The sequence below is a fragment of the Agelaius phoeniceus genome, chromosome 13 (genome assembly GCF_051311805.1).
Source record: "Agelaius phoeniceus isolate bAgePho1 chromosome 13, bAgePho1.hap1, whole genome shotgun sequence".
NCBI classification, from domain to species: domain Eukaryota; kingdom Metazoa; phylum Chordata; class Aves; order Passeriformes; family Icteridae; genus Agelaius; species Agelaius phoeniceus.
The window spans coordinates 11896202-11920707 of NC_135277.1; the positions used below are offsets into that span (position 1 = coordinate 11896202).

At 39.8% G+C, this 24506-nt stretch overlaps 1 protein-coding gene across 3 annotated transcripts; it reads left to right on the top strand.

Moving 5' to 3' along the window:
• Positions 1 to 24330, top strand: LOC129126481 (tropomodulin-3-like). 3 transcript variants are annotated; one of them, XR_013184110.1, is made up of 11 exons: positions 1 to 77; positions 6256 to 6452; positions 7823 to 7979; positions 14617 to 14739; positions 15304 to 15393; positions 15904 to 16034; positions 16985 to 17092; positions 18534 to 18677; positions 19018 to 19162; positions 20248 to 20387; positions 21302 to 24330. XR_013184110.1 is itself a non-coding variant. In XM_054642403.2 (10 exons), exons 2-10 carry the CDS (start codon positions 6327 to 6329, stop codon positions 21331 to 21333), a joined length of 1056 nt encoding a protein of 351 aa, XP_054498378.1. In that variant the 5' UTR covers positions 1 to 77; positions 6256 to 6326; the 3' UTR covers positions 21334 to 24330. The 3 variants fall into 3 exon arrangements, 1 of the variants encoding a protein (XP_054498378.1); XR_013184111.1 differs by lacking the exon at positions 1 to 77 and adding an exon at positions 6125 to 6148; XM_054642403.2 differs by lacking the exon at positions 20248 to 20387.
• The last annotated feature ends 176 nt before the right edge of the window (positions 24331 to 24506 follow it).

The window sequence follows — 24506 nt, forward strand, 5'->3', positions numbered from 1 at the left end:
CCCGGCGTGCGCGGGGCGCAGGCGCAGGCGCGGCGCTGCTGGTCGAGCTGGGCGAGCGGGGAGCGGCGGCCGCCCGGGTGAGGGGAGCGGCAGCGGCGGGACGGGACGGGACGGGACGGGACGGGACGGGACGGGGGTGCCGGGCGGAGCCGGGCCGAGCTGGGCTTGGGCGGGCACAGCCCTCCGCCCGCCACGGCAGGAGCCCGGTGGGAGGAGGGAGACGGGGCTGGGTTGACGCCCGCCCGGCCGGACCCCGGCGGCTCACGAGGGCCCGGAGCCCCGCTGGTGCTGGGGACCGGGGGGTCCGGCCGGGGCGGCGCTGGGCCCGACAGCGGGGCCTGCCCGGGCGGTGGGCGCGGGGCTGAGGGGCCGGGGGAGCTGTGGGGCTGGGCTGGGTGTTCAGCCAGCGCCCCGCTCTGCTGAGCAGCCCGAAAACGGAGACTTGGGAAGCTTCGCCTGTAGAGCTGGTGCCCGTAGTCCTTTCAGTTTGCTGCATGTGTTTCCGCGGCTCGCCCTCGCTCGGGTCCCCGCGGTCGGTGGCGGAGGGATGGATGCCTTTCCGGGGCGGGGTGCGCTCCGTACACCGACACCGGGCCGGCGCTCCCGGAACCTCCCGTGCGCCCCTGCCCGGGGCTTGTTCCGAGAGCTGCTCGGAGCTTGTTCCGAGAGCTGCTCGGAGCTTTCGGGGGCCTGCTCTGAGAGCCTGGCGCTCTGCGGGTAGGCGCGAGTTGTGTTGAAATAAGTCATGTTCTAGGGACGTTGCCGTGTACTTAAAGTTTGCTGCAATGTGTTGGATCAGTGCTCATAACTAAAGTTTAGCTACGGTGTCAGGTGTAGAGAGTTTGAAAGGCAGCCAGTGATTTAAGGGAGGACCTGAGATTGACTTCTACTCAGAAGTTTTCCTGAAGTAATAGAATGGAAATGAATTAAATTTCTTCTGCTGTTCTGTTCCAGGCTTGTGAGTTTTGCTACTTTTCTGCAATGGATAAAAGATAACTGAATGTTTCAATAAACGTTCAGCTAGCTTATATCTGAAGTTTCTTTTTGACTAAGACACCAGCAGGCAATTCCTCCAGGAGCAGATACTGTGTATTAATGGGTAGCAGGTTTCTATTGAAGAACATCCAGGTATTTTCTGAAAAAAGTTATGCCTAACCATCCCTCATCCTGGTCAGTCAGTAGCTTCCTGCATGTTGGGAGGGAGAATGGACAGCTGGAGTGGTGATTTGTGACTGAGGAACTTCTTGGGGCACCTGGGATTTTTATCTTATCCCAGCCTTGTATTTATTTGGGATTGTAACACCTGCCCTGCAGCGAGTTTGGTGAGCATGCCTGGAAGTGCCATGGGTGTGCTGAACTGCTGCCTCTTCCATGCCCTGTGCAGCTTGCCAAGCACTGGCTTTGGGGCTGCTGGCCCTGTCACCCCTGCCATTGCCTGGGCTGACTGGGTATGTCTGTTTAGCCCTACAGTGTATTCAGGAACAGGCACACAGGAGTAAGTTTTTATGGGACAATGCCAGCTTGGCCATCACTCAGAGCACCCTGTCTGCAAGAGAGCTGTGTCCCAGTTCTGTGTCATTGTACACAGGATTTATAAAAGAGCAAAGTGGGCTTTGGTTGCAGGTGCCTTCTGATACAGAGGAGGAGCTTGCAGGAACTGGAAACACAGATGTGTTCAGGTTTCCTTCACTATGGAAGCATCTTCATGGTCTATGTGGTTACTCTGCAGTAGCTGCCTGTCCCCCTCCACTCCCTGGGTCACTGCGTGGACAAATGTGAAGTTAGAGAAGCTCAGTTTACCATGTATAAAGCTTAGTAAATTATCTTTTTGAACAGAATGAAGCCTTGGGATTGCTTTTCTAGGAAAATAGCCCAGAATAGTTGTGTCTTCCCGCCTGGAAAGCAGAGTTTACCCTGAGGAGAAGTGTGGGCAAAGGCGAGCTGCCCCCTGCTGGCTCCATGAGGCTCTGGGCCGGGGGATGTCTGCTCCCTCCCGGGGCAGGACAACCCTGATCCTGGGCCCTAGCCCAGGCTGGGGCTTTGGAAGCCTCAGGTGGGTTTCTAAAAGCTTTCTGCTAAGAAAGACAGTATTAGGCTGTTCAGCAGACTTAGAAGGCATTACAAAAATATCTTAAGGAACCTGCTGGGATTATGGTAATATTTATATTTACTCATTTTTCTCCTTGCTTTAGTAAGTAAAGATAGCTCTTTCAAGTGCAGTACATTCTTCATAAAGAGCTCTGGATAATCTTGCACACTGGAAAATAGAATTGTTGCCATCGCAGGGGTTCCCTGGGGAAATGCTCAGATTTGGCTCCTCCAAGCAGCTGGGAGGGTCTGGGGCCCTGAGTGGTGCAGGAATGCTGACAGCCCTGCACACCCCCCTGCTCTGCTGGGGTCACCCAGAGGCTGGGGGGAAGGAGGCTCATGAGGAACAAATGAGATTAAAGTGAGCTCTGACTGTGCTGGCCAAACCCAGCTCAGTTTGTTTTTCATGATGTTGCTTCTATTTTAAAATCCAAGTCACGGAAGCCATTTACAGTGAACTTTAACAACACTGTTGTTTCCTGTGGGCAAGTTATATCTAAAGAGTTTCTCCTGTTTGTGTCCCAAGAAATTATGTTCTTGAATATAACAGAAATTTCATGGGGGGCAAGGGGTGGAGTTTTTGAAAGATAATTGGAAGCTTGCTATTTTTAGAATCTTCGAGTTTTTAAAAATATGTTTTCAGAGAGGAGGGGAGAAAAAATATTTTGACTTGTGCATAAGAAGTGTGTGAAAGTTGTTTGACAGTTTTTCAAGTGGTTATTCAGGTAATGGCATATAAAATGATATAAAGTTACTGCTGTTTTCTCATTTCTTTAGTTCTTCATTGATTTCCCAGGCCTGGGAATAATGGCAAGATTTTTTTCTCTGTGATGTCCAGCAGAATTTCTTCCTTTCTGATTTTCAGCTTCTCTTCTTCTTAACAAACAGGAAATTGACATTTGATGGACTGGAAGTGATGGCTTTCTTTCAGTTTCTCTAAATGTGACTATGAAGTTGCTGGAGTGAAGAACTTCACGTTACAGTTATATATCTGAGAAAGAATATTAACTCTTTGGACTTTTAAGCAATGTTTTCATGGTAAAGCTAAGGACACTTAAAAGTAAGCTAGCTCTGCTCATGAAAAAAGGGCAAAGTATTTGCAAAGCCAAAATTGATGGTTACAGTTTTTCCCATGATTTTGCATTAAGAACACACATATACATATCTCTATATATATAAATAAAATGCACCACAAATATTCACAGGCCAAGTAACTGCTCCTTCTAAAAGCCTGTAGTTTGTTATGCATGTGTCTCTATGCTGAGCTGCTACAGCGAGTGATGGAAAGCAAATAGAGCACTAAGTGTGTTTAATGGGAGGTGAAAGGCTTGTTTGATTAGATTAGGGCTTTAGCTGGCCTTTATGCCCTTTTTAGGCAGTGAGAATTCCTTACACTATGTTTTAAAAGCTGATTTTTAGCATGTTGTATGCAAGTGTTGTATATGCTGTGTTTTCTTTTGTAGGGAATGTTTGAGAGTTGTTGCCAAGCAATCTCAGTGTGCTCACCAGTGCTACCATCATACAATTTAAAGGTGTCTCACATTAAGGGTGCTTTCATATTTTAAAAAAATGTCCCTGATAGGTATTAGAAAATATGTCCAAAACTCTTTAAATTTGTATTTGCCAGGCCACATGTGATTCTCTTCTTGCTGAAGTGAAGCTTCAGTTACAGAAACTGGGTTTTTTTGTTCTGCTGCTTTATTTTTCACTTTTGTGTGTGTTTGTGTGTGTGTGTGAACACTGTACCTGAGGATTTGATTTGACTTCTTTGGTTGTATACAAACAAGTGAGACTAAGGGCCGTGACCTGAAAATTAATGAATGTATTACAAAGGATGAGTAGTTTTCCAATACGAAATATCCCAATGCAGTAAATAAAATGTAATTAATTCTGGATGACAACATTTGTGGCAATAATGGAGAGGAAGCACAGATGATGTTGATGAAGATAATGTATGGTTATGCAGTGCAAGTCTCTTTCAGAGTAAGGGCAACATTATTCTGCAGCTTACTAACCATTCTGCTCCTTATAATTACCTGTTAAAACTGCACCTTTTAATATTTGAATGCAAATGGACATGCAGAACTGTGGTAAATAGCAGTATCTTGGTGTAGGGCAGCCTGGTCACAAAGGGCTATGTGTAATGAGCTGCAGGAAATGTTTTTCTCCTGTGATCCTGTGTAATGGCTTGAACTGTAAGGAAGGGCAGAACATTAAGGCTCCAGAAATGAGAAGTTCACATGCAGATTGTGTGGCATCAGCTAATTATCCATCAGCTGCTTGCACCTGGAGAAACAAATACTGCCAGACTATGAAAACTGTAGGAGGTGGCTCTCTAGGCCACAGAGTCACTCCTTTAATTACTTTTGGAACTTGGGAAAACATAGGTGTGCTACTCTCTGCATTTTCTGCAGCCAGTAAGTTGGATGGCCCTCGCTCTGTAGCCTCTTGCAAAAGGTCTGGGCTCTTCCAGCATGATTTGGTTTAGTTCAGAGGAAGCCAGAGTTCTTTTGATGTAATTTACCACAAAAAGGAGAATTCCTCCTTACGTTTGAGAGAGCTTTGCAAAGGTCAGCTTTGGTCCATCAGTGTCAACTGTAGTTCACAATAAAGCTCTTCTGTTTATATCAGCAAGACTTTCTTAAAAGCAGACATCCTGAAAATAGCCAAATATATTCCTCATTCAGGTGTAGATGTTAATAGGACCTGGAAATTCACTGTTCTTGCAAAGGCAGTTGTTAAAACCAGATTAATTTTACAGGTACACTTGACTGAATGGTGTGGATGAACCTCTGTGTGCTCAGGTCTGTTCAGTGTCTCTGAATTAAAATGTCACCATATGTAACTGTGGCAGCCAGGGAGACCTTTCTGGATGTAAACAACTGAGGTGGAGGAATCCTGTGTGAAGGATTCCATGGTATAGCATGTATGTATATACAGCCTGCCTTTTCCTGCTGCTTAGGAGGCAGTGACTAAATTGATCTGGTTTTGAAGGACAGTGTAAGTGTGGATTTGAAGCAATGCAGTTGTATTTATGGTGTGAGCATCTTTCCTTGGATAGGGGCTACTGGAGAAAAAAAGATTTTTACTGTGTGCCTGGTCTGTGTTGTGTATTTCTATAGAGCCAAAAAATGGGTTTAAGGAGACTAATGAACAGGAATGTATACATTTAGCTTTTGCTTCCCAAACACCTTATGGACTCTCTTGCTTATTTACAGAGACTCATCACAATTACCTTTTCTTTGTCTGTGTGGTCAGCTTGCAGCAAGAATTTGGCTGAACAAAAGGAGAGTCCTAGAACTTGTTTCAGAAAAATGAGAGGAAACAACTTGTCTGCTTGAACACTGCTATGATTAACTGTTTTTTCCATCAAAAATTGTGGATGTTAGAAGAGATGTTCCCTACCTGCTCCTTGTCTGTGAGAAGTGCTATAGAGATTGTACATTTTGAAGGACCCTGGTTTCCTCTGAATAGAACATTTAGCAACCAGTTTATTCTTTATTTTTAATTTTTAATTTTTTTTTTAATTTCAGGGGTTTTATGGTCATAGGATTGACTGGAGGGCTGCCACTTAGAAGCTGTGTTTCCTATGCTTTTCATCAAGCTATTGTAATTTTCCTTGGACAGAACAGAATGTTGTTTCAATGTTAGTGCTATAATTAACTTGGAGGCAAACTTCCTTTGTTTCCTCTGTAGGTAATATGCAAGGGTATGAGTCAGTAATAACCAATTACCTTGTTTATAGGAAATTATCCTTAAGTGCCCTTGAACTGCTGTAGCAACAATAAATGTGGAGCATCTTAACTCTTCTTTTGACTTCATTATGTGTAAAAAACGAAGGTGTTAAACTGGTAGGATCTCCTCTCTCCTGCCCTGCTCTGTGGGAGTTATGGCTTCAGTGTTCTTATCAAGAGGATTGGGTATAGAGTTTGATTTGAAAATAGATATAGCTTAATTAGGTATAGTTTGATTACTGATGGACAAAGGCATGGTGGGACAGGATTCTCATCAGTGAAGAAGCGCAGCTTCCAGGTGCTCCTTGTCAGCTGAGGAGTAACAGGTACCAGCAGTGGGTGACAAAACTTTCCTTTCACACATGTACATGGAGGCTGAAGATGCTTTGTGGTTGGGATATTTATCTTAACTCTGCTTATTTCTTTTTAAAAGTTTTTCATAGATCTGGATAAGAATTAAGACTTGGCTTTGAAGTGCTTGAGCACCTTGCTACTGCCCAAGTCATGACGCTCCCATTTCGAAAGGACTTGGACAAGTACAAAGATCTCGATGAGGATGAAATTCTTGGCAAACTTTCGGAAGAAGAACTGAAACAACTGGAAACTGTTTTGGATGATCTTGACCCCGAGGTAGGCATTAGCCAAGAGAAGTTTTATTTTTTTCATTTGTTCCATTACTAGTCTAAAATAAATTGAGACTTTGTACAATATACTTTTGGACAGAGTCTTTTTCATAGCGTGCTGATGATCTCACAGATATATATGTGTATATAATGCTTCTTTCCTGTTTGCAAGGTGGACACAACTGCAGCCAAGGAGAACATAAGAAGGGATAGCTGGGAGGAGCTTTCCGGGATTGATTTATAAATAAAAATTGCTGTTGTTCATGTTCTTGAGAAGAAAGTTTATTTAGAAAGGCCTGTTTAACTTTCCTGTTTCCAGTGCTGTCTGGTAAACAGCCCTTTTGCATCCATGTTTGTTTTATTATTTCTGCTGTGGAGTTTGATGGGAGTAGGAGGGTGCCAGCTTCTTCTAATGAGTCCTGGTCCTGTATCTGGTAGCTTGTATCTATTCCTGTCCTTATGCTGACTTTGTGAAGAGAAAACAAGTAATTGTTAAGCTCCTGAATGATTATGTCAGCATGGGATACTGAAAAAAGAATATTACAGCTTTCTGCTACAAAGAGCTGAGTTGTCCTCTACAGATATTGGAGCTAATTTCAGACTTCAAGACTTGTGTTTTCACCTCATGGTTCTCTCTGGTTTTCCTTTAATAAAACCAGGATTAATTTAATCTTGATGTTCAGGGATTGGTTCAGAATACTATGATCACCTGTTTTGTTGCACTGAGAGATATTACTGATATTTTAAATGCCTTTGACTTTATGGATGTTTTAACAGAGGAGAACTGGCAAAAGGGTCTGGTTGTCTTTCATGGCAGTCAGAATTCCTATACTTTCTGGTCATTCTGTACTAATATCCTTTTTTTTCTCTTTGTTGAAATATGTTGATATTATCAAAGAAACATCCCACCTTGAGTCAGGTCAAAACCAGAAATACTGTGTTAAAATAATAGTGGAGTCAGTTGTCTTAAAGACTTAAAATCACATGGATGTAAGTGACAGAGGAAATAGTCTCTTGCTGGATGTCTAAACTGTAAATAGCTGAGTTTTATTTAGTACTGCTCATTTAAACAGTGCTGATTCTAGCAAAGAAATGTAAAGTAACTGGCAAATTGAATGCTGGGAGCTATTGCACTTAAAGAATTGCTTCTATCCTACTGAGAGCACAGTGTGCTGTATTTTCATTATATTCTCCATGTCTAGAATACCTCGTGTCCTTCCCTGCCCCAAAAAAAGGAAGTTGGCAGGAGGATCAAAGATTGCCTACAAAAGATGATGGATCAGGGCTGAACCTTGCAGACAGGGAGAAGGAAGTGGGAAATGAAGCTGAGCAGGTGCTCAGGCAGACCTGGTAAGCCTTGCCCCATTTGTTTTGCAGAACGCGCTGCTGCCTGCAGGCTTCCGGCAGAAGGACCAGACTGCCAAGAAGGCCTCGGCTCCCTTTGACAGGGAGCGGCTCCTGGCCTACCTGGAGAAGCAGGCGCTGGAGTACAAGGACAGGGAGGACTATGTGCCTTTTACAAGGGAAAAGAAAGGTAACAGCACCTCTTCCTGTGTGAGTGCTTGTGAAATCTCTGAAGTGGAGGAGCCAGAACTACTGTGAACTGAATTCGGTTGAAGCACTGGCAGCTGTAATGCTTCTAACTCACAGCATTTCCAAATGGCTGCTACTGTGCAGGGCCAGGAGGTTTCCTGGTCAGGCATTTGTGCTGCTGGGGCTGGTGTGCTCTTTGTGTGTAGCACAGGAAGGAAATAAGACTCAGAGATTTTATTATAGATTGTGAAGTTCTGATGGGCATGGTATCCTCAAAGTAAGGGCTAACTCTGATTTATGTCAATAATGACAAGTGCTGTCATGGTGCCTGTGGCTTATGCCTTGTGTTGAGTACAGACAGCAACGTTTATAACCCTGTGTTGGATTAGAGAAAAAGCAGTTGAATGATGTTGTGGTAGACAGTAATGTTGGAAGATGATGTAGGCTGACAAGTGGTGTATGCAGTCATGGTGTTTTTCTAGCATCCTTACTGAAAGGTTTAATAAGATTGCATAGTTACTCCTGACTAATTATACAGTTAACATCACAAGTTTTGAAATCTGGCAGTGGTTTGTGGTCTTTTCTTAAGGATTTGAAACCCTTTAATTTTGCTTAATGCTCTGGTGTGAATCATTGCTTATTTCAGAATTGAGTCTTCATTCATCCACTGAGTTTGTGTCTATGACTGGGGGCTCTATTTGGTGAAAATTTGTTTGGGGTATTTGCATTTTCTCTTCCTGTGCCAGATAGCTTTACCTGACAATGCTGGTGCCTCCCTTTTTTTCTTGAAGTAATAGAGAGATTGTGACTTTACAGTGTGCTGCACCATGTATGATGGACTTCCTTCACAGAGCATTTTTTGCTTTATTTTGTAGTTCAACTCCTTTTGTGTTGAGAGGTAACTGTGGCACTCTTTGCTGACAGCAGAATGGGAGTTTGGTGACTGAACCTGCAGGAGTAACCAAGTGCAGGACAATGCAATGTATTGACTGCAGAAGGCAGAAGCACCCATAGCAGCAGTGCCTTGGTGGTACCCCTGCTGCTGCCAAGGACCTGCTCATGTTGTGTTCAGCTGTGCCTGGCTCCTGCTGCTCTCCTGACACATCTGCCAGTCTGTGTTGGAGACAGACTGATGGCTAAGTGGGATTGAGTTCAGTATATTTGGGGCTCACAGGTGATTGGGGAATCTTTGAATCCTGTGAGTGAGCTAGGCAAGGAGGATGTGCTCTAATTCTGCATTTTCTGCTGACAGCTAGTGCTTCTTTCACAGAAATGGCTCTCTAAAGTCAGCTTACGTCTACATGCACACATAAAAGTATTTGCTTGGGTAGATAAAATCTGTGAGAATCTTGCAGAGAAACAGAAGGGTCCAGCTGTAATGAAGAACTTGGTTAAGAAAGATCAAATGTCATTTCCTTTATGTAATAAAGTATTACTAAATAGTCTGTCTGCATGTTGCAATGAGTCATACCAGCATAGTAAAATTTCCTGTATCTCATAAAAAAAAGTTGCTATTTAGTAACTTCTGACATTTATTTGAGTGCTATAGGAGAAGAGAAAATAATATAAAAAATTAAATGTCAATTCCTTTCATTAAAACTAAACATTCATTAAAAGAAATGTTTAGTATCCAAATTGATGCTCTGTTGAGTGGGCAGCAGGCAAGAAGGTCAAGCTCATGTTGGAGTAGGTGAGGGATAACTTTTTCTTTTTCCCTCATGAAAGTATTATGGTTCAAATTTGACTTGCTGTCACATTTGTTGCATTTTGCACAAAAATGACAATTGTAAATAATTTAATCATTTAAATCAAGAAATTATGATATTGATCTAGATGGAGAACTTGGAAAGGGCATAGGGTGCACCTTAATACTTGAGTAGGATGGTTTTTGCTATAGAGGGCTTGTATCCTAATGTGTTTTTCATTAATATTAAAACAGCCAACAGACAACTAAGCTGGGTTATAATTTTTCACTTCATCTAGAAATACATGTTATGGAGAAACAATAGCAAGTTGTGGAAGAAGGGTAGGTAAAAATCTTGCTTGATTCTCCTGCTAATTTAGGAGAAATGTGACAAATATAACCTTCAGTTCCAGAGGTATTGGGAGGAGAGAGATGGATTGGAGCTGCAGCTGGGTTTTTTGGTGCCATTTCTTGGGTCAGACTTTGCTACAATATTTCTGTGTCCCTGGCTCGTCTCCTTGCTCTAACTTGTTCCAGTTATTCATTTCATGGAGCAAGAAGAGGAAAAATCTACCCTTCTCTTTCCTTTTTCTATTTTAGTAGAATGATGTCCTGCATGGTGATTTGGTCTGCAGATTTATCAAAGAAGCTTACCCTAGATTAATTTTAAATATCCTGTCTTGCTAGTGATTCTGGTAACCTTGTTTTTGTACTAGAGTGTGAAGGAAAAGACTCTTTTCCAGATGCCCCAAGTACCTAATTTTGGGGTTACATGCTATTAAAATAGTGTTGCTGTTCTTTCAGTGATAGATGATGTAATTTCTCCAGGTCTTTGGAACCTCTTTTGTTTTGTGCTATGTCATGTGGAAGAGCTGAAATAATGTAAAGTCTCCTGCTGTGGTGAAATGAACAATGCTAAAGAAATGCAAAGTTTTATCCCTAAATTATACTGTATTCCATTTTCCCAGTGCCTTGATTTTGTTTCTAAAAGCATCCTTAAAAACTTGCTTGGTTTTAAAAACACTATTTAATGATTCAGTCACAGTCTGTTCCAATTAAGTGTTGAACCATAAAGTAAACCTTTGTTCAAGAGATTCATGAGACCAGTGTGGTAATAATTGCAACAGAACTAGCTTTGTCTCAGTGTGTGTATGTAAGTATGTCATAAAGACTTTGCAGGGTGTACTGCAAGAGGAGGAGCTCTCATCCAAGCAGTAAAGCAAGGCTTCAGCACTGAAGGCTGTTGCCCTCAAGTGTATTCCACTCATCTGACTGAATCTGACCAATCCTCCTCCTCCTTCTCCCTTCTCTTGGAACAGCAGAAGAAGACAATTATTGCTGCTGAGATTAAAGCATATCTGAGATAGTAATGCACTTTGTGCTGTGTAGTGCAAGGCATTAGCTAAGTGCTGTGTAAACCAAGCTGTGCATTTCCAGCCTTTGCACTCTTCTAATTGTGGCTTTCTCTTCCCTTTGCATTCCTGCTGGGGTGTGTTTGTTCTGTCCAGATTTGCAGTTCATGTAACCTCTGCTTTAGGCTTGATTTGGTTTGGTTTTTCCCTTTCTCTATCACCCAGAAAACAGAGTGAAACTGTAGCTGAAACTACTACTGAAACTAAAGCTCTTCTGTTGGCACCCTGCTCAGTTGTTGCTCCAGATCACCATTGCCTTCTGTTGCAGCAGGATTTGGGATGCTGTGTTATCTGTTTGCCATACAATCACTTTAAAGTCTTTAAAGGAAGTGTGTTACATGTTGTGTACTGAAACTAATATCCTGTAGGAGCTTTGCAGAAACAGCTTGTCAAATTGATATCCTCCATACAAGAGCACTAGAACAAAATAATATGTGATACTCAAGTCTTAATGTAAAACAGTCTTCTAATTTATTGCTATGTGGCCTGTAATGAGATCAGATAACAGCTCTGCTTCTGCACTAGGACATTGAGGAACTCACTTGTAAGTTGAATTAAAAACATTAGTATGAAATTGTGCTTACAAGGGAATTGATAAACCTAAGTCTGTTACATGGTAAGAACTGGAGATTGATGAAGTGTGGATTATAGAAATTTCTGAACTAAGGAAAGTTAAAGGAACACAAGATGTAAGGAATGCATCAGATGTTGCTCACTTTTCTTAATGAAAAAAGCTTGTATTCAGTTGTTTGCAGGTACCACTTGATTTGTTTTCCCAAATGGAGTACTCCAAATGTGGATTTTAGACTTTCTTCTGCTGTGCTAGGTGTGGCTGCCTGTTAGTATGGGGCGTGTGAGAATAGTATCAGCAATGTGCACTGCATGGCCCCACTGAACAGACCTGATTTCTGCAAGGTACTGACTCCCACCTTTAAATCCTGTGGATCTGTGTGGGAACTGTCCAGGGCACTTCCATAAACACCATCCAGTGTTCCTGCCTTTAGAGCAATACAGCTGGGTGGAACTGAGAACTGAAAGTTCATTATGTAGCAGAGGAGGCCTGTGACTTAATCCTGGATGTGCATCATCTAGCATGTAGCTGAAATACATGGAACACCTGCCTATATAATTATTATAAAAATGATGTGAGCATCCCTGAAATTTGCCTCTTCATGTTGTATTGCTTCATCTTTGCATTATCCTGGCTGGCTGCAAAGGAGCTGTCATGTTCCTTCATGTAATCAAATCCCTACTATTTGGAAAAGTTCCACTTGAGGGCCAGGCAAGCTGCACAGATGTGTAGTGGTTTTTGGTTTTATTTAAAGCTTGCACTAGGAGGGGGGAAGGGACTTGCTGAACTGTATTGGCAGTAGGCCTGGAGTGAGATCATTGTCCCCAGAGACACGGGGGTCTTACCCTTCTGGAAGTAAGTTCATTGCTAAAAGGGAGTGGGGAAGGATCTACTCTTGTATGTGCATTGTAAACCTCTGATTTCTGCTCTAGGACGAGATGAAGCCAATGAATGAGAAATTATGTACACAAGGGTGTGACTTGTTTTATAACAAAAACTGCTCCTGACCCAGCTCATGTGACTGGAGTTGGCTGCAGTGAACATTTCTGGAGGGCAGTGGCTTTTAACATTGTTACTTTCTTAAAAACTGATTATACTTCTCACTCTCCTTAGGTTTTCTAAAGAAAGGCATGTATGGATAAGTTTTTATTACTCTTAGGAAGCAAATATTTGAACCAGACGTTTGTAACCTATGAATTTAAGAATTACTGAACAGCAACATCAGGAAAAGTAGTTCTCTTTTTGTGAGCACTGTGGGGTGAATCAGACAGAAGGCTCAATTAGGTTAAAATACATTTTTGTCAAGTTGCTTTTAATTGAGATTAATTTCTTTTTCTTGGTCTCTTCCTGGTGCAAATAGGATGGCTGAACTAAGGCTCAGGTGCTCGAATCTCACTGTCCTCCTTCCTTGTACTCCAAAATCCTCACCTTTTTACTAGCCCATATTACTGAGGGAAAATAGCACAAACATAGCTGCTGAAAGGCTTTCAATCATGTGTATGCTGCTCAGAGTGTTTCATGGACTGATGAAAAGCTTGTCAAACATTCTCTTCTATAAACTACAGTTTAAGTTAAAGGTTAATCTTGCCCCAGTAGGTGATGTTGGTAAAATAAAATGATAGAAATGCATTGCATCATTTATATCAAAACAACCTGAAACAATTGCTACATAAGCCTTCAATTTATGAAGAAGAATTCTGTAATTTCTGAAGGTTTGCTTTTAATCCCGAATCAATTTATGAAGGTTTTCTTTTAATACTGAATCACCAACCATTTCTTTTGCACTGTCCATCAAATCTGAGGTAATGAATGTCAGCTGCACTTAACTACTGTTTGGAATCAGTAAATTATGTAAGGAGGTTTGTTTTCTGCTTCTAAATATGGGTAATGACCATTTATACAAGTTTCCAAAGAGATAGCAACCCAGGAACAAAGATACCGTGTTGCTAGCAACAGCTCTTGGTCATCAGACTGTGTTGTCAGAGAAAAACCTGATGTGCTTCTCTGTCATCTGTGCTAGTGGGAATGCATTAACTTCCTTTAAAAGGAAATGACCACAAACTACTGTAATCTAGAGAAGATATGGAATACATGATTTTGGGTTTAGTGATGCTAAACTCCATCTGCTATCACTGTAACTGGGACATTGGGACAGCAATGATTCCTCTGTGGAAATACTTTTTATAGCTATGGATATGGCAGAGGGTGGACTCCTGAATTAGGACTGAGACTTCATAGGATGATTATCAAGACCACTTCCTACCCCAGGAAATAACAAAAGGAAGCTGGAACTCCTTTTCCATTGCTCTTTCTGTGGATAGCTCAGGCAACTGGGAAAGTTTGAAAAACTTGAACCTTAAATGGCTGTTAAGATTTGATTCACAGTTGTGTAGGTGGGAACAATTTCTCTCAAATGCATCAGTACAAGAGCTTTTGTTTGCCTTGTTAATTTGTCCTGAACCTAAGCACCCCTTGCTTGTCCTGGCACTTACCCAGTGGATGACTTATTTGTTCTGAGGGACCATTCACAGCTGAATTGTTAGAGAGACTTTCTCATATTCTGATTTCCTACCCTAAAGGTGTATGCAGGAATTATGATAACTACACAGACCTCTACCTAATTCCTGTATTCTAAAATACGTTTTCCCATTACCTGCCTGTAATAAAAAAGGTTGGTGCAGAATGTAATATTACTCCTAGTTCTTTTGCCATTGAATCTTTGATGACCTTTCTAAATACCATTTTAGAGAACAGTATCACTGGCAGAGAAATCTACCATGTTTTGTGCTGTTCACAAACCATGGCTTTCTCACTCAGCTTTGGTTTTTTGCTTCAGAACTGAGGTTAACATGTGAAATCAGAAATACTGTGTATAGTGTAAAAACTGCAGTGAATAAAGTACATAGTATTTGAAACATAAGTAGTGATATAATACAAACTAACATCAGACTTTCCATTTTGTTTACTCCAGGGAAAATATTTATCCCCAAGCAAAAGCCTGTACAGTCTTTCACAGAAGAAAAATTCTCTCTTGATCCAGAACTGGAGGAAGCCTTGACCAGTGCCACAGACACAGAACTGGGTGACCTTGCAGGTGAGGTTTTTTTGAAGGATGGATGGGCTGGTACATGTTTAGAGAAGGAAGATCTATAATTAATGTGAGGGTGTATTGATCTGACTACAGGATGTTGTAGTTGTGATAGAAGCCAGATTATGTTGTTTGAAGTGTTTTACTTCGTTGATTTGTGAGGAAGTTAATTATTTTGGCCTGCAAAAGATACCTGAATTTCAGACTCAAAACCTTTAAATCCTTTCCTCAGACTGGCTGGTTTTTGATGTGTATGTATCTGCTTTTTCTTGTGTATAACAATATGTTTGTTTGTGCCTGTATTCCTAAAGCTTCATTTTTGTGATTGAGCTGCACTTTTTAATGTTGGTGCTTGAACCTGGTGAGGTCAGAACTTTCTAAGATGTGAAAGTTAACCAAAATGTCTATAATTAAGTATCTTTTCTACTTTTTTCAAATAAGATACTGAATGGCTTTTTGTACTGATAAGTATTGTACAAACGTCAGGTTTTGTTATTTAAAGGAGCCCTGCATCTGAGCTGAATTAGGAACAGTAAAAACTGGTTTTTGCTTTTTATTTTTCTTTTTCAGCAATACTGGGAATGTCCAACTTGATAACAAACAATCAGTTCTGTGATGTAGTAGGAAGCAGTAATGGGATTGACAAAGACAGCTTCTCAAGTAAGTGTGTACACAAGTGCTAGAAAAATCAATTAATTCTCTGTACTGCACACCATTCCTATAGCATTCACCAACATTCTTTTAGACTCTTCCAGTCTTAGTCTGGAAATGTGTATGCCTATAACATTGCTAATTGAGTTCTGGCAAGAGTGGAATTGAAATATAAATACACTAAAGTGTCCTCTGCATTTAAGTCACTTTTAGGTGACAAAATAGGCATAAGCATGCATTGTGTGTGTTGGTTCTTAGGTTCTATATTTGTGTTTGTAATTCAACTCCTATGTGCTTTCTGGAAAAAGAAGCAGAAAGGCTGTGAGGACTTTTGAAATTGAAAAGAATTGAACTTTATGAAAATATGGTCAGGAGATGATGGTATGCTTTTTTGGTGGGGAGAGATGTATATACTGATGAAATGATCTTTAAATACAGTAAATATTTAGTATGTGTATAATTTATTCACAATGAATGTGTGCAACCTGTTTGATTACATTTAAATGCCTTACTTTTCAGATATAGTAAAAGGTGAAAAAATGTTGCCTGTTTTTGATGAACCACCAAATCCTACAAATGTGGAGGAGACACTGCAAAGGATTAAAGATAATGATTCTCGTCTTGTTGAAGTTAATCTAAATAACATTAAGGTAATTACCTGAAGGCTGCAGTAAATATGCTGCTTTTTCTCAGTAGAAGACACTTCTAGCTGCAAAACTCTCCAAGAGAGCATGATAGGCTTATTCTAAGTACAGCAATCTTTCTGCTGAATGTTGCAGTGTGTATAAGCTCAGAACCTGCAGCTAAACCAATAAGCCATCTTGATTTCTCTTGCCAAATGTGTATTTAAAAAGTCTTAGACTTTCTCACTGCCAGCCCAGATTTCTGTCACTGCCAAGCTGGCAGCAGTTCCAGCAGCTCATTATCATGGAGTTAACTATTTTGTTGAATCCTTTGTCCTTGATGAAGCAATGTGCTCTCAGTTTCTATTGCAAGCAAAGGGATATTTGTCCCTTTCATCCTTCTGATTCTTGTACAAAAGGGCTGGTGGAAGTTAGGGCAGCTTCTGCTCCCAAGTAATGTGTAAAAACACAGTTGTATTTTTACACATGACAAGCTTTTGTATATTTGCTTGAAAGAAACCAGAACTGCAGCACCCCTGACTTGCAGTGCAGACACCAGAGACATTCTTGCCAGCAACCAGGGCTGCTTGTTCCCCTTCCTAAACTGGGGAAATAAAATCCATGGTTTAAGAATACTCTGTAACAGGTACATGCTAGCCAAAGTAACTGCCTAAATAGGCAACAGATCAAAGTTTCTGATACAATAAACTGGGACATTTGCTATCCTAATTAATTGTTTAAAATTATTCCTTTTAAGCTTGGTTGTTACTATTCTGTAAAAATGATTGCTTTGTAGAATTGGTGACTCTTACAGCCATTGCATCTTAGGGTAGGTCTTGGCTGTGAGACTGCTGGAGACAGTGGTAGTTAATATTTTAGGGCATTTTGTTGTAAAGAGAATAAGATAGAGAGAGAAGCTGGGGGGAGGGGATAAACTTGTGTATCTCAAGAGAGTGAAATGCTATTTTTAATTCAAGAACATACCAATTCCAACGCTGAAAGAATTTGCAAAAGCCTTAGAAACCAACACACATGTGAAGAATTTCAGCCTGGCAGCCACCCGAAGCAATGATCCTGTTGCTGTTGTAAGTACTCGTGATAAGGGCTTTGAGTGGGGTGCAGGGGAAGTTAGGATGGAAAGGCAATGGTAAGGGATTGAATTTAATCCAGTTTAAATGATGAGGGATGAAAATATTTCCATTCTGCTACACTGTAAATTATGTTTTCTTTAACAAACCTTTGTTGTATCTAAGTTGGTAAATGATTACTAGTAACTTAATATGCAGCAATGCTTCAGATGTGTGAGGAGAATTCTTTTTTCCAGTCCCTTTCCTTTATTTTTCATTTTGCTAACCTCCTTCCTTTTTCCCTTTCTTTCCTAATTGTTTAATTCCTGCTGTTCAGTCCAGTAGCCAATAGTACATTCAAAATTAATTTGCAGGAAGCACATTTGAGGACTTAAAAACACCTGTGATATTTTTCAACTAACTAGAGTTTTAGTTGAATTTGTAAAATACTTGTTTCTCTATCTCCCTGCTACCAAAGTTTGGCTTAAAATATTGGTATATAAAGCATAATATTAGTCAAAGTATCTAGCTTGATACAATTGAAACTTAAATATAATTTATTGTCAGGTTGGTTTTTTCTATGTTGAATTAAAGCAGTACCTTATTTAATTACAAATAAAGAGGTAAGAAAACAAAACTAATTGTTTTGCCAGGACAATCCTTTGCACTTGTTTTAAATTCAAGTTAGAAAAAAACCAGCTAGTTTGAAAGACTCCATTAAATGAGCAAATGAGCATTTGAAAGCTTTGGGTTTGGGTCACTTAAAAAGTTTCTTTTCAGCAGGACTAAAACAAGTAATAAAGCTCTATAAGGGCCTCTTTTCTCAGGTGTGGTTTTGTTGCATTTTTTGTATTGTGACTTGATAGAAAAAAATTCAGAGGGTACAGTTTTTCTGCCAGTAAACTCAGTGGTTAGCCATTCCTGTTTTCTTCCTTTCTCAGAAATAACACCAGGTATAAAAGTGCCTTTAGCTACATGCTGCTACTATGCTTAGAGCTTTGAATTTTACCTTTTCCTACCAAATCTGTAGACAAAAGCACTTTGAAAGTCAGATCTCCTGTTTACAAATTAACCATATCTAATTCTCCTCTCAGTTGACTAATGCCCTTTCTTTGGCCTTTGCTTAGCAGCCTGCATTGCTTGTTGTGTGCTGTGAAAGCTTACAAAATGGAATTGGTCCAATATGCTAATTTCAGACCATTTATATTCTGTGTAGCTTTTTAGTTTGTAACAAGAGAAAGGCCTTCTCTTGACTGAATGCTACTTAAGAAGGGAATTTAGATAATGCCTGGCTAAAAGAGTCATCTCAGTCTCAATAAGTGAAAGCTTGCAAAGTTACACCTTGCATCTCTGAACTTGCTGCTTCCATGGAACTGGTTAGTGGAAGTGGTTATTGCTGTGTCCTGTGAGGTACTGCAGCAAAATTCAAAAGTTTAATGATGCTTCCTTATATTCAAAGGCTCTTGCAGATATGCTGAGACGAAACACAAAATTAAAAAGTTTGAACATAGAATCAAACTTCATCACTGGAGTTGGAATTCTGGCATTGGTTGATGCACTGAAAGACAATGAAACATTGACAGAGATCAAAATTGATAATCAGGTAAGTGAGGTAGTGGTGATACCATAGCTAAACCCAGCCAATCCTAATTGACTGAATGTTTTTACAAGCCAGCCTGTGATAAACTCTTCAAATATATTATGTTTAATATCTTAACACCATCAACAATTGCCCTTAAGATTGTCAGAAGCATCCAGCTGAGGTTGATTTCTGTGCTTCCTTGTGCTTTAAAGTGTACAAATATATTTTAGGACCTTCTGCCTATTTGATTAACTAGAATGAAGCTGAGTGTTTATTGACTGATATGGGGAAAGGATTTTGATCTCTTTCAAGATGAACACACCTAAGCTCTGTTGTCTTTGTGTACCTTTTATTTTAACAGAGGCAGCAGTTGGGCACAGCTGCAGAAGTAGAAATTGCCAAGATGCTTGAAGAAAACAGCAAGATCCTCAAATTTGGGTACCATTTCACACAACAGGGACCTCGAGCCAGGGCAGCTGCAGCTATCACAAAAAACAATGATTTGGGTAAGACCTGTCATTATGAATTGACTGGGTGTGGGGCACAGGCTTTAAGGTTATTCCCCTTCTCTCTTGACAAAACCAGGGTAGCACAAGATTAGTAGATCAGTTTCAGGTTTCTCCTGTGCTTTACTCCTACTTTTTTGTTGCTGCTTGATGTTTTCTGTTTTGTTGCAGGGTGTTCATGATGGGAGAATTTTTAGCATAGTCTAGAACAGGAGCATTAAAATTTTGTGTGAGTTATGGCAAAGGGAGTGAAAACAATAGTTTTGATCACCCAGTTATATTCAGATAAGATTAATTTCCTCTTCAAAATCAGTACTTGAAACTAACAGTGTAGGATGCCCAGTTCAATGCCAGTATCCCAATGTTGCTGGGATTGCTTGAGCAAGGAAACTGAACATACTGTCATGTACAGAGGCTGGGACTGGGTAATCTCTCCCTTGGTGGTTCAGTTCATGTACAATTAGCTACAAGTAGCTGATAGCAGTGGCATCTTTATTTGCTGCAGTCAGGTTTGTTGGAGCTCATCAGTTAGAATCCTAATTAAATGTATCAGCAGAAAATTGGTTAATAACATAGCACATGAACGGAAATAATTTGTATAATAATGTCAAATACTTGAGGCACTCAGCTACAATATAATGTCCATCTATTCAAGTGGAACTTCATTTTAAAACTCTATTTAATTAAATTTTTTTGTGGTGACCTCTCATCAGTGTGAAAAGGGGCCAGGCAGTTTAGTAGTAGTAGTGGTAGTTAAGGAATATATTAGAGGGAATGACACAGGAAATTGGAATTTGGTTCAAAGATCTGATTCCCCTCTGAATAAAGGTTAAAGTGGAGGAGAACAGCTCTGAAAGATATGGATGAGTAACTAGCATAGAGCACAGAGAGATAAGAAAGGCACTCAGACACTGCATATCTGTTTCTCAAAATAGATTCTAAACCAGTTGGGTTTTTTATCATAATGCTTCAGGTGTCTCACAGCTTTCTAAGGTTTCCTCTCTCACTAGTTCTCTTATTAGTGCTTGACTGTTCAAAATCTGTGCTTCTATTGATATCTTGCCTTTTTTCCTTTGCTTTCATAGTCTGGAGTATGCGAGTAAAAGTTTCTGCAAATACCTTTTCATCTGTCCAGCCCTGAAGCTACAGAGAAGGTTACTCTGAATACCCACTTGGGTATTGAGCACTGAAGCCAAGATGTTTGAAGTTTCTAATTTCTCTCTTTGTACGTTCCTTCTAAAAAGAAAGTCTACATCTTTTTCATTTTCCTTGCTCACACTGTGTTGTACCACTTCCCTATTCATTGTCTGTGTACTGTTAACTGCATGATTGGAGAAGTCTAGGGCTGGAAATTCTTGTCATCTGTTCTTGCAGTTTGATGAAAGCAGGTATGAATAACTTTTGCCACCTACTTTCCTTTGAGTGAATTTGAGAACACATTCACTTTCTTCTTATATAGATGTGCTTGCTTCATGTTTTAAACAAAATGGAAATGTCCTTTGTATTTGCCTTTATGTGTCCTATAAGACCTTTAGTGCCATTGGCTTTGTCCACACAGAAAAGGAAAACTGGAAAAAGGAAATTTGATAGTGTGAAAAGAAAACATCAAAAATAATACAAATGTTGAGGAAAACTCCAGTCATTCAATCAATTTTGCATATTCTCAAATCTTAATAACATGTGAGCTTTTAGTTATTTTAATAATACATTTTTATGCTCTTGCATTTTCTGACAATTGAATGTTTTTATTAATAAATGGAAGGTGTTAGGCTGTTGATTGTAACATCTGTGTGTGTGTATAAATTGTGTTAGATATACTGTGAAGCTCTTGTAGTGTTTCTTTTGAAGCCATGTAAATTAAATTCACCTCTAAAAAACTGCAAAAACTGTAAAAAAAGAATCCTGGCTAAATCTGCTTATCAGACATAAGATGATTAATGTTTCCCACAAGTCCTTCCTTGGAAATATTTGCAACTGTTTGTGAATAAGGCTTATTTTAAAATGCTGTCTAATGCTAAGTGTTAGCTACTTTAATATGTGATACTTCATGTGACAAAGTAACTGTCCATGTTACAGAAACACAGAAAACAGTTAAAATGCTAATTAGCAAACCTTCTCTTTCTTGTCTCCTTGTTGCAGTTCGGAAGAGGAGGGTTGAAGGAGACAATTAGCAAAGCTGCTGCCAGAACTGTGGAGTCAGCACAGGCAGCACCGTGGGCTTCAGCAGTCTTGGACTCCATTGACCTGGTTAGAAGGGAAAAGACTGGATACCCCCTTCCTTTTAAAGCAAAGAATAGAATCATCTGCTGGTATGCAGCACGGTTTTGGGATGGATGGAGACACAGTAACTGTGCCAGTCTCTGTACCATAAGTTTTGATTGGGTTTTTTAAGGACTTTTTTTTGTATTTCAAGACTTGGGCTGTGCTTCCTACTAAAAATGTAATTGCAAATCAATGGTATAATTGTCTGTAGTCAAAGAATGGGACTTTTAAGATGATTGGGCAGATACTGACCCGACTGAAATGTTTGTAAGAAAATCTGGGGGTGTGTATTTACCAGGAGGGATGTGTATATTCCTGACAACAATGCTCTAGTGAAAAGGGATTCTTCACCCAGCAGCTGCACTCGTGTAGAGCTGTTCAGCTTTGTTCATCTGCACTGAAGAGAAATCTTTCACAGCAATGTTATTTGTAATTCTACTGGTTTATTTTTTATTTGTTCTTGATACTGTAATCAAGTTCAAAGACATCCTTTTAAGCCAAACAAAAATAAATTGGCTAAGGACTTCTCCTAAGGAATTAGAGGGACTAATACAAAAATGGAAGCCTTGGAAAACAAGGAAAAAATTCTGGAGTCTTGCAAAACAACAGTTTTTCTGTTACATCTAAATCCTTAAAGTCTTTTTCTAAAGATCCTGTAACTGTGTCTTGCTCTGTATCTAAACTGGATACATTTTTAGACTGATTTCATGTGTTCATCAGCATTATTTAGTTTATATTCTTTGTTTAAAAATTGTTATCTACATTCATAAGTATCAATTTCTCTAGAAGTAGTGGACATTCATATTTAAAATTCTGCATACCTATACAGGAAAAGCAGCTTTAACTGTAAGACCACTGGGCCTAAGTTACATTACATTAAGCTATTTGTACTTCATACAAATCTAACAGTTTTCAATAATGAAATAACACTTTGAAGAAAGGGTTTTTCCATTCTATATCTGTCTGGATGTTGAAACACTACCTAAGATATGCAAAACCAAACCAATAAGTAGTGTCAAATCTCTAGGGTGTAGTCATTGTTAAAATGTTTAAAGTTCTATGAGCAAACTAATAAGGCAACAAGAATCACTTCAACTTTTGTACATAATCACAGTACACTTTGAAATATGAAAATCTAGAAACTTTTTGGTGTAGGTCTGTTTGGACTGTACTTGTACTAGTTTGCTTTGAGATCACAGAAATGTTCTACAGGACTGCTTGGCTGTATTTATAGCAACAGAGAATTCAACTGACAACTGTTTTCATCCAAAGATCATAATGTGGTGAGCATTTATATGTAGAAAACATTGGACTGAGAATTTTGCATCAGGTTGTATATACTGTAAAAACAGAGCAAGTCTCTGACACTGTGCCCACACTGTAATTTGCTGCAAGTCTTGGTTTGGATCTTTAAAGACAGACTTTATTCTGGAGATGGCTTCAAATGTTACTGCAACTGTACAGAGAATTTGGAATTATAGTGCCTTCAGTGGGGATGTATATATCTGGTTTATACTCGTGGAAGAACCGCTTTTCCCCCTACTTCTAGATCGGCGTTTTATTAGAATTACAAATAAATATGTGCTCTGAAAACCAAGTTGGAATGAATTCAGTTAAAACCAAAGACTACACTTACTGTAACCTCACAACACCAGAAGTGTTCTGATGAGTAACAAAAAGGGCTTCTTTTAGTTTGGGCTTTTGTAAATTTTCAAGAACTTTTGAGATTTTGAAATAAACTTTGAAATAGTTCTAATACAGTATGCATACAATCAGAAGTTAAGTGTATTTTTACAGACAGACACTGCTGTACAAATATGGCCAAAGCATGTCATGTGCTGAGTTGCCTAAAGCTGTACTTTACTTTTGATTTGCTAGGCACCATTATCATTTTGTGTCAAAAAACAGGCTGTAATGTCTTCCTTCATTTGTTGAAGGGCTGCATGTTCACAGAATCTGTTCACATACTGTGATTCTATGATGAGTTGTTTTATCACTACCTAAAAAGATTAGGCAGTTATCTCCTACTTGAAAATGAAGGAGAAAACTGAAAGGCTGGATTATGGAAAAAATAGCCCAAATCACATTATTGCTTTTACTTAATCAAGTTTGGCTGTTTAATTATTTATATTCCAATCAAAGGCAGAGCCATTTAAGTTTCAGCTCTCAGGTGTCCTGTCACAAATGACAGTTAAATGGTTTAACTCTGTAGACAACAGCTAAAAATTTGACTGTTTTTGACTTTCAGGACAGATACCTGACAGGCTGGGCATGGAAAACAAATTTTTTCAATCAGAAGGGTTTAATCATCCAAATTGTTGGAAGACCTTTGGTGTGGTGCATGGAACAGTTTACAGCAATCACTTTTGTGCCTGTGGTGTGTATCCTTTTTGGAATAAATGAAGAAATTCAGTCTGTAGCCGGGAATCTTCAACAAATTTCTTAACAAACAAAGTGAGCAATGATGTAATGCCATCGAGTGTGGTGAGATCTGTGTATGATTTCACTGATTGTGAGTGCAGGGGTGGTATTACTGTGAAAGCCAGTTACCATAAACACAAGGGATTTTTCTGAAAGAGATACTGTTTTCTTACTGATTATTTTTCCTGTTTAATGCAGAAATCAAATGACTGCATATGTTGATTCTGTTGGTTCCAAGCTAAGCATGGAAACATAATATTTCAGAGCAATTACCTATTTACTCTTGTATTTTAAAGAAATAGCCTCACTCTCTCTGCAGCTTGAGTAATCCTGCGTTTGTAAGCTACAAACGAGCAAGTGTTCGAGTTAAATTTCCATTGGGGAAGCAGGTATTGAGTATTTTAGCATATCAGCACTATATGCTGTCAGATTGTAAAACAGTTACTAATCTTTGGATGATTAAAGTACTGTATTCTTGTTGTGGCTTCGGGGTTTTTTTTGTTTGCTGTTTTTAGTACTGTACAGAGTTGCTTCAAACCCTTGTGTTTATATGAGAACCTTTCGTTCTCCGGCCAGGCAGGAGCGGCCGGTGCCCCTGAGGGGAGCGGCTTTCCCTCAGCGGAGGGCGGGGCCATGAGAGCGCGGGAGTGGCGCCGCCACA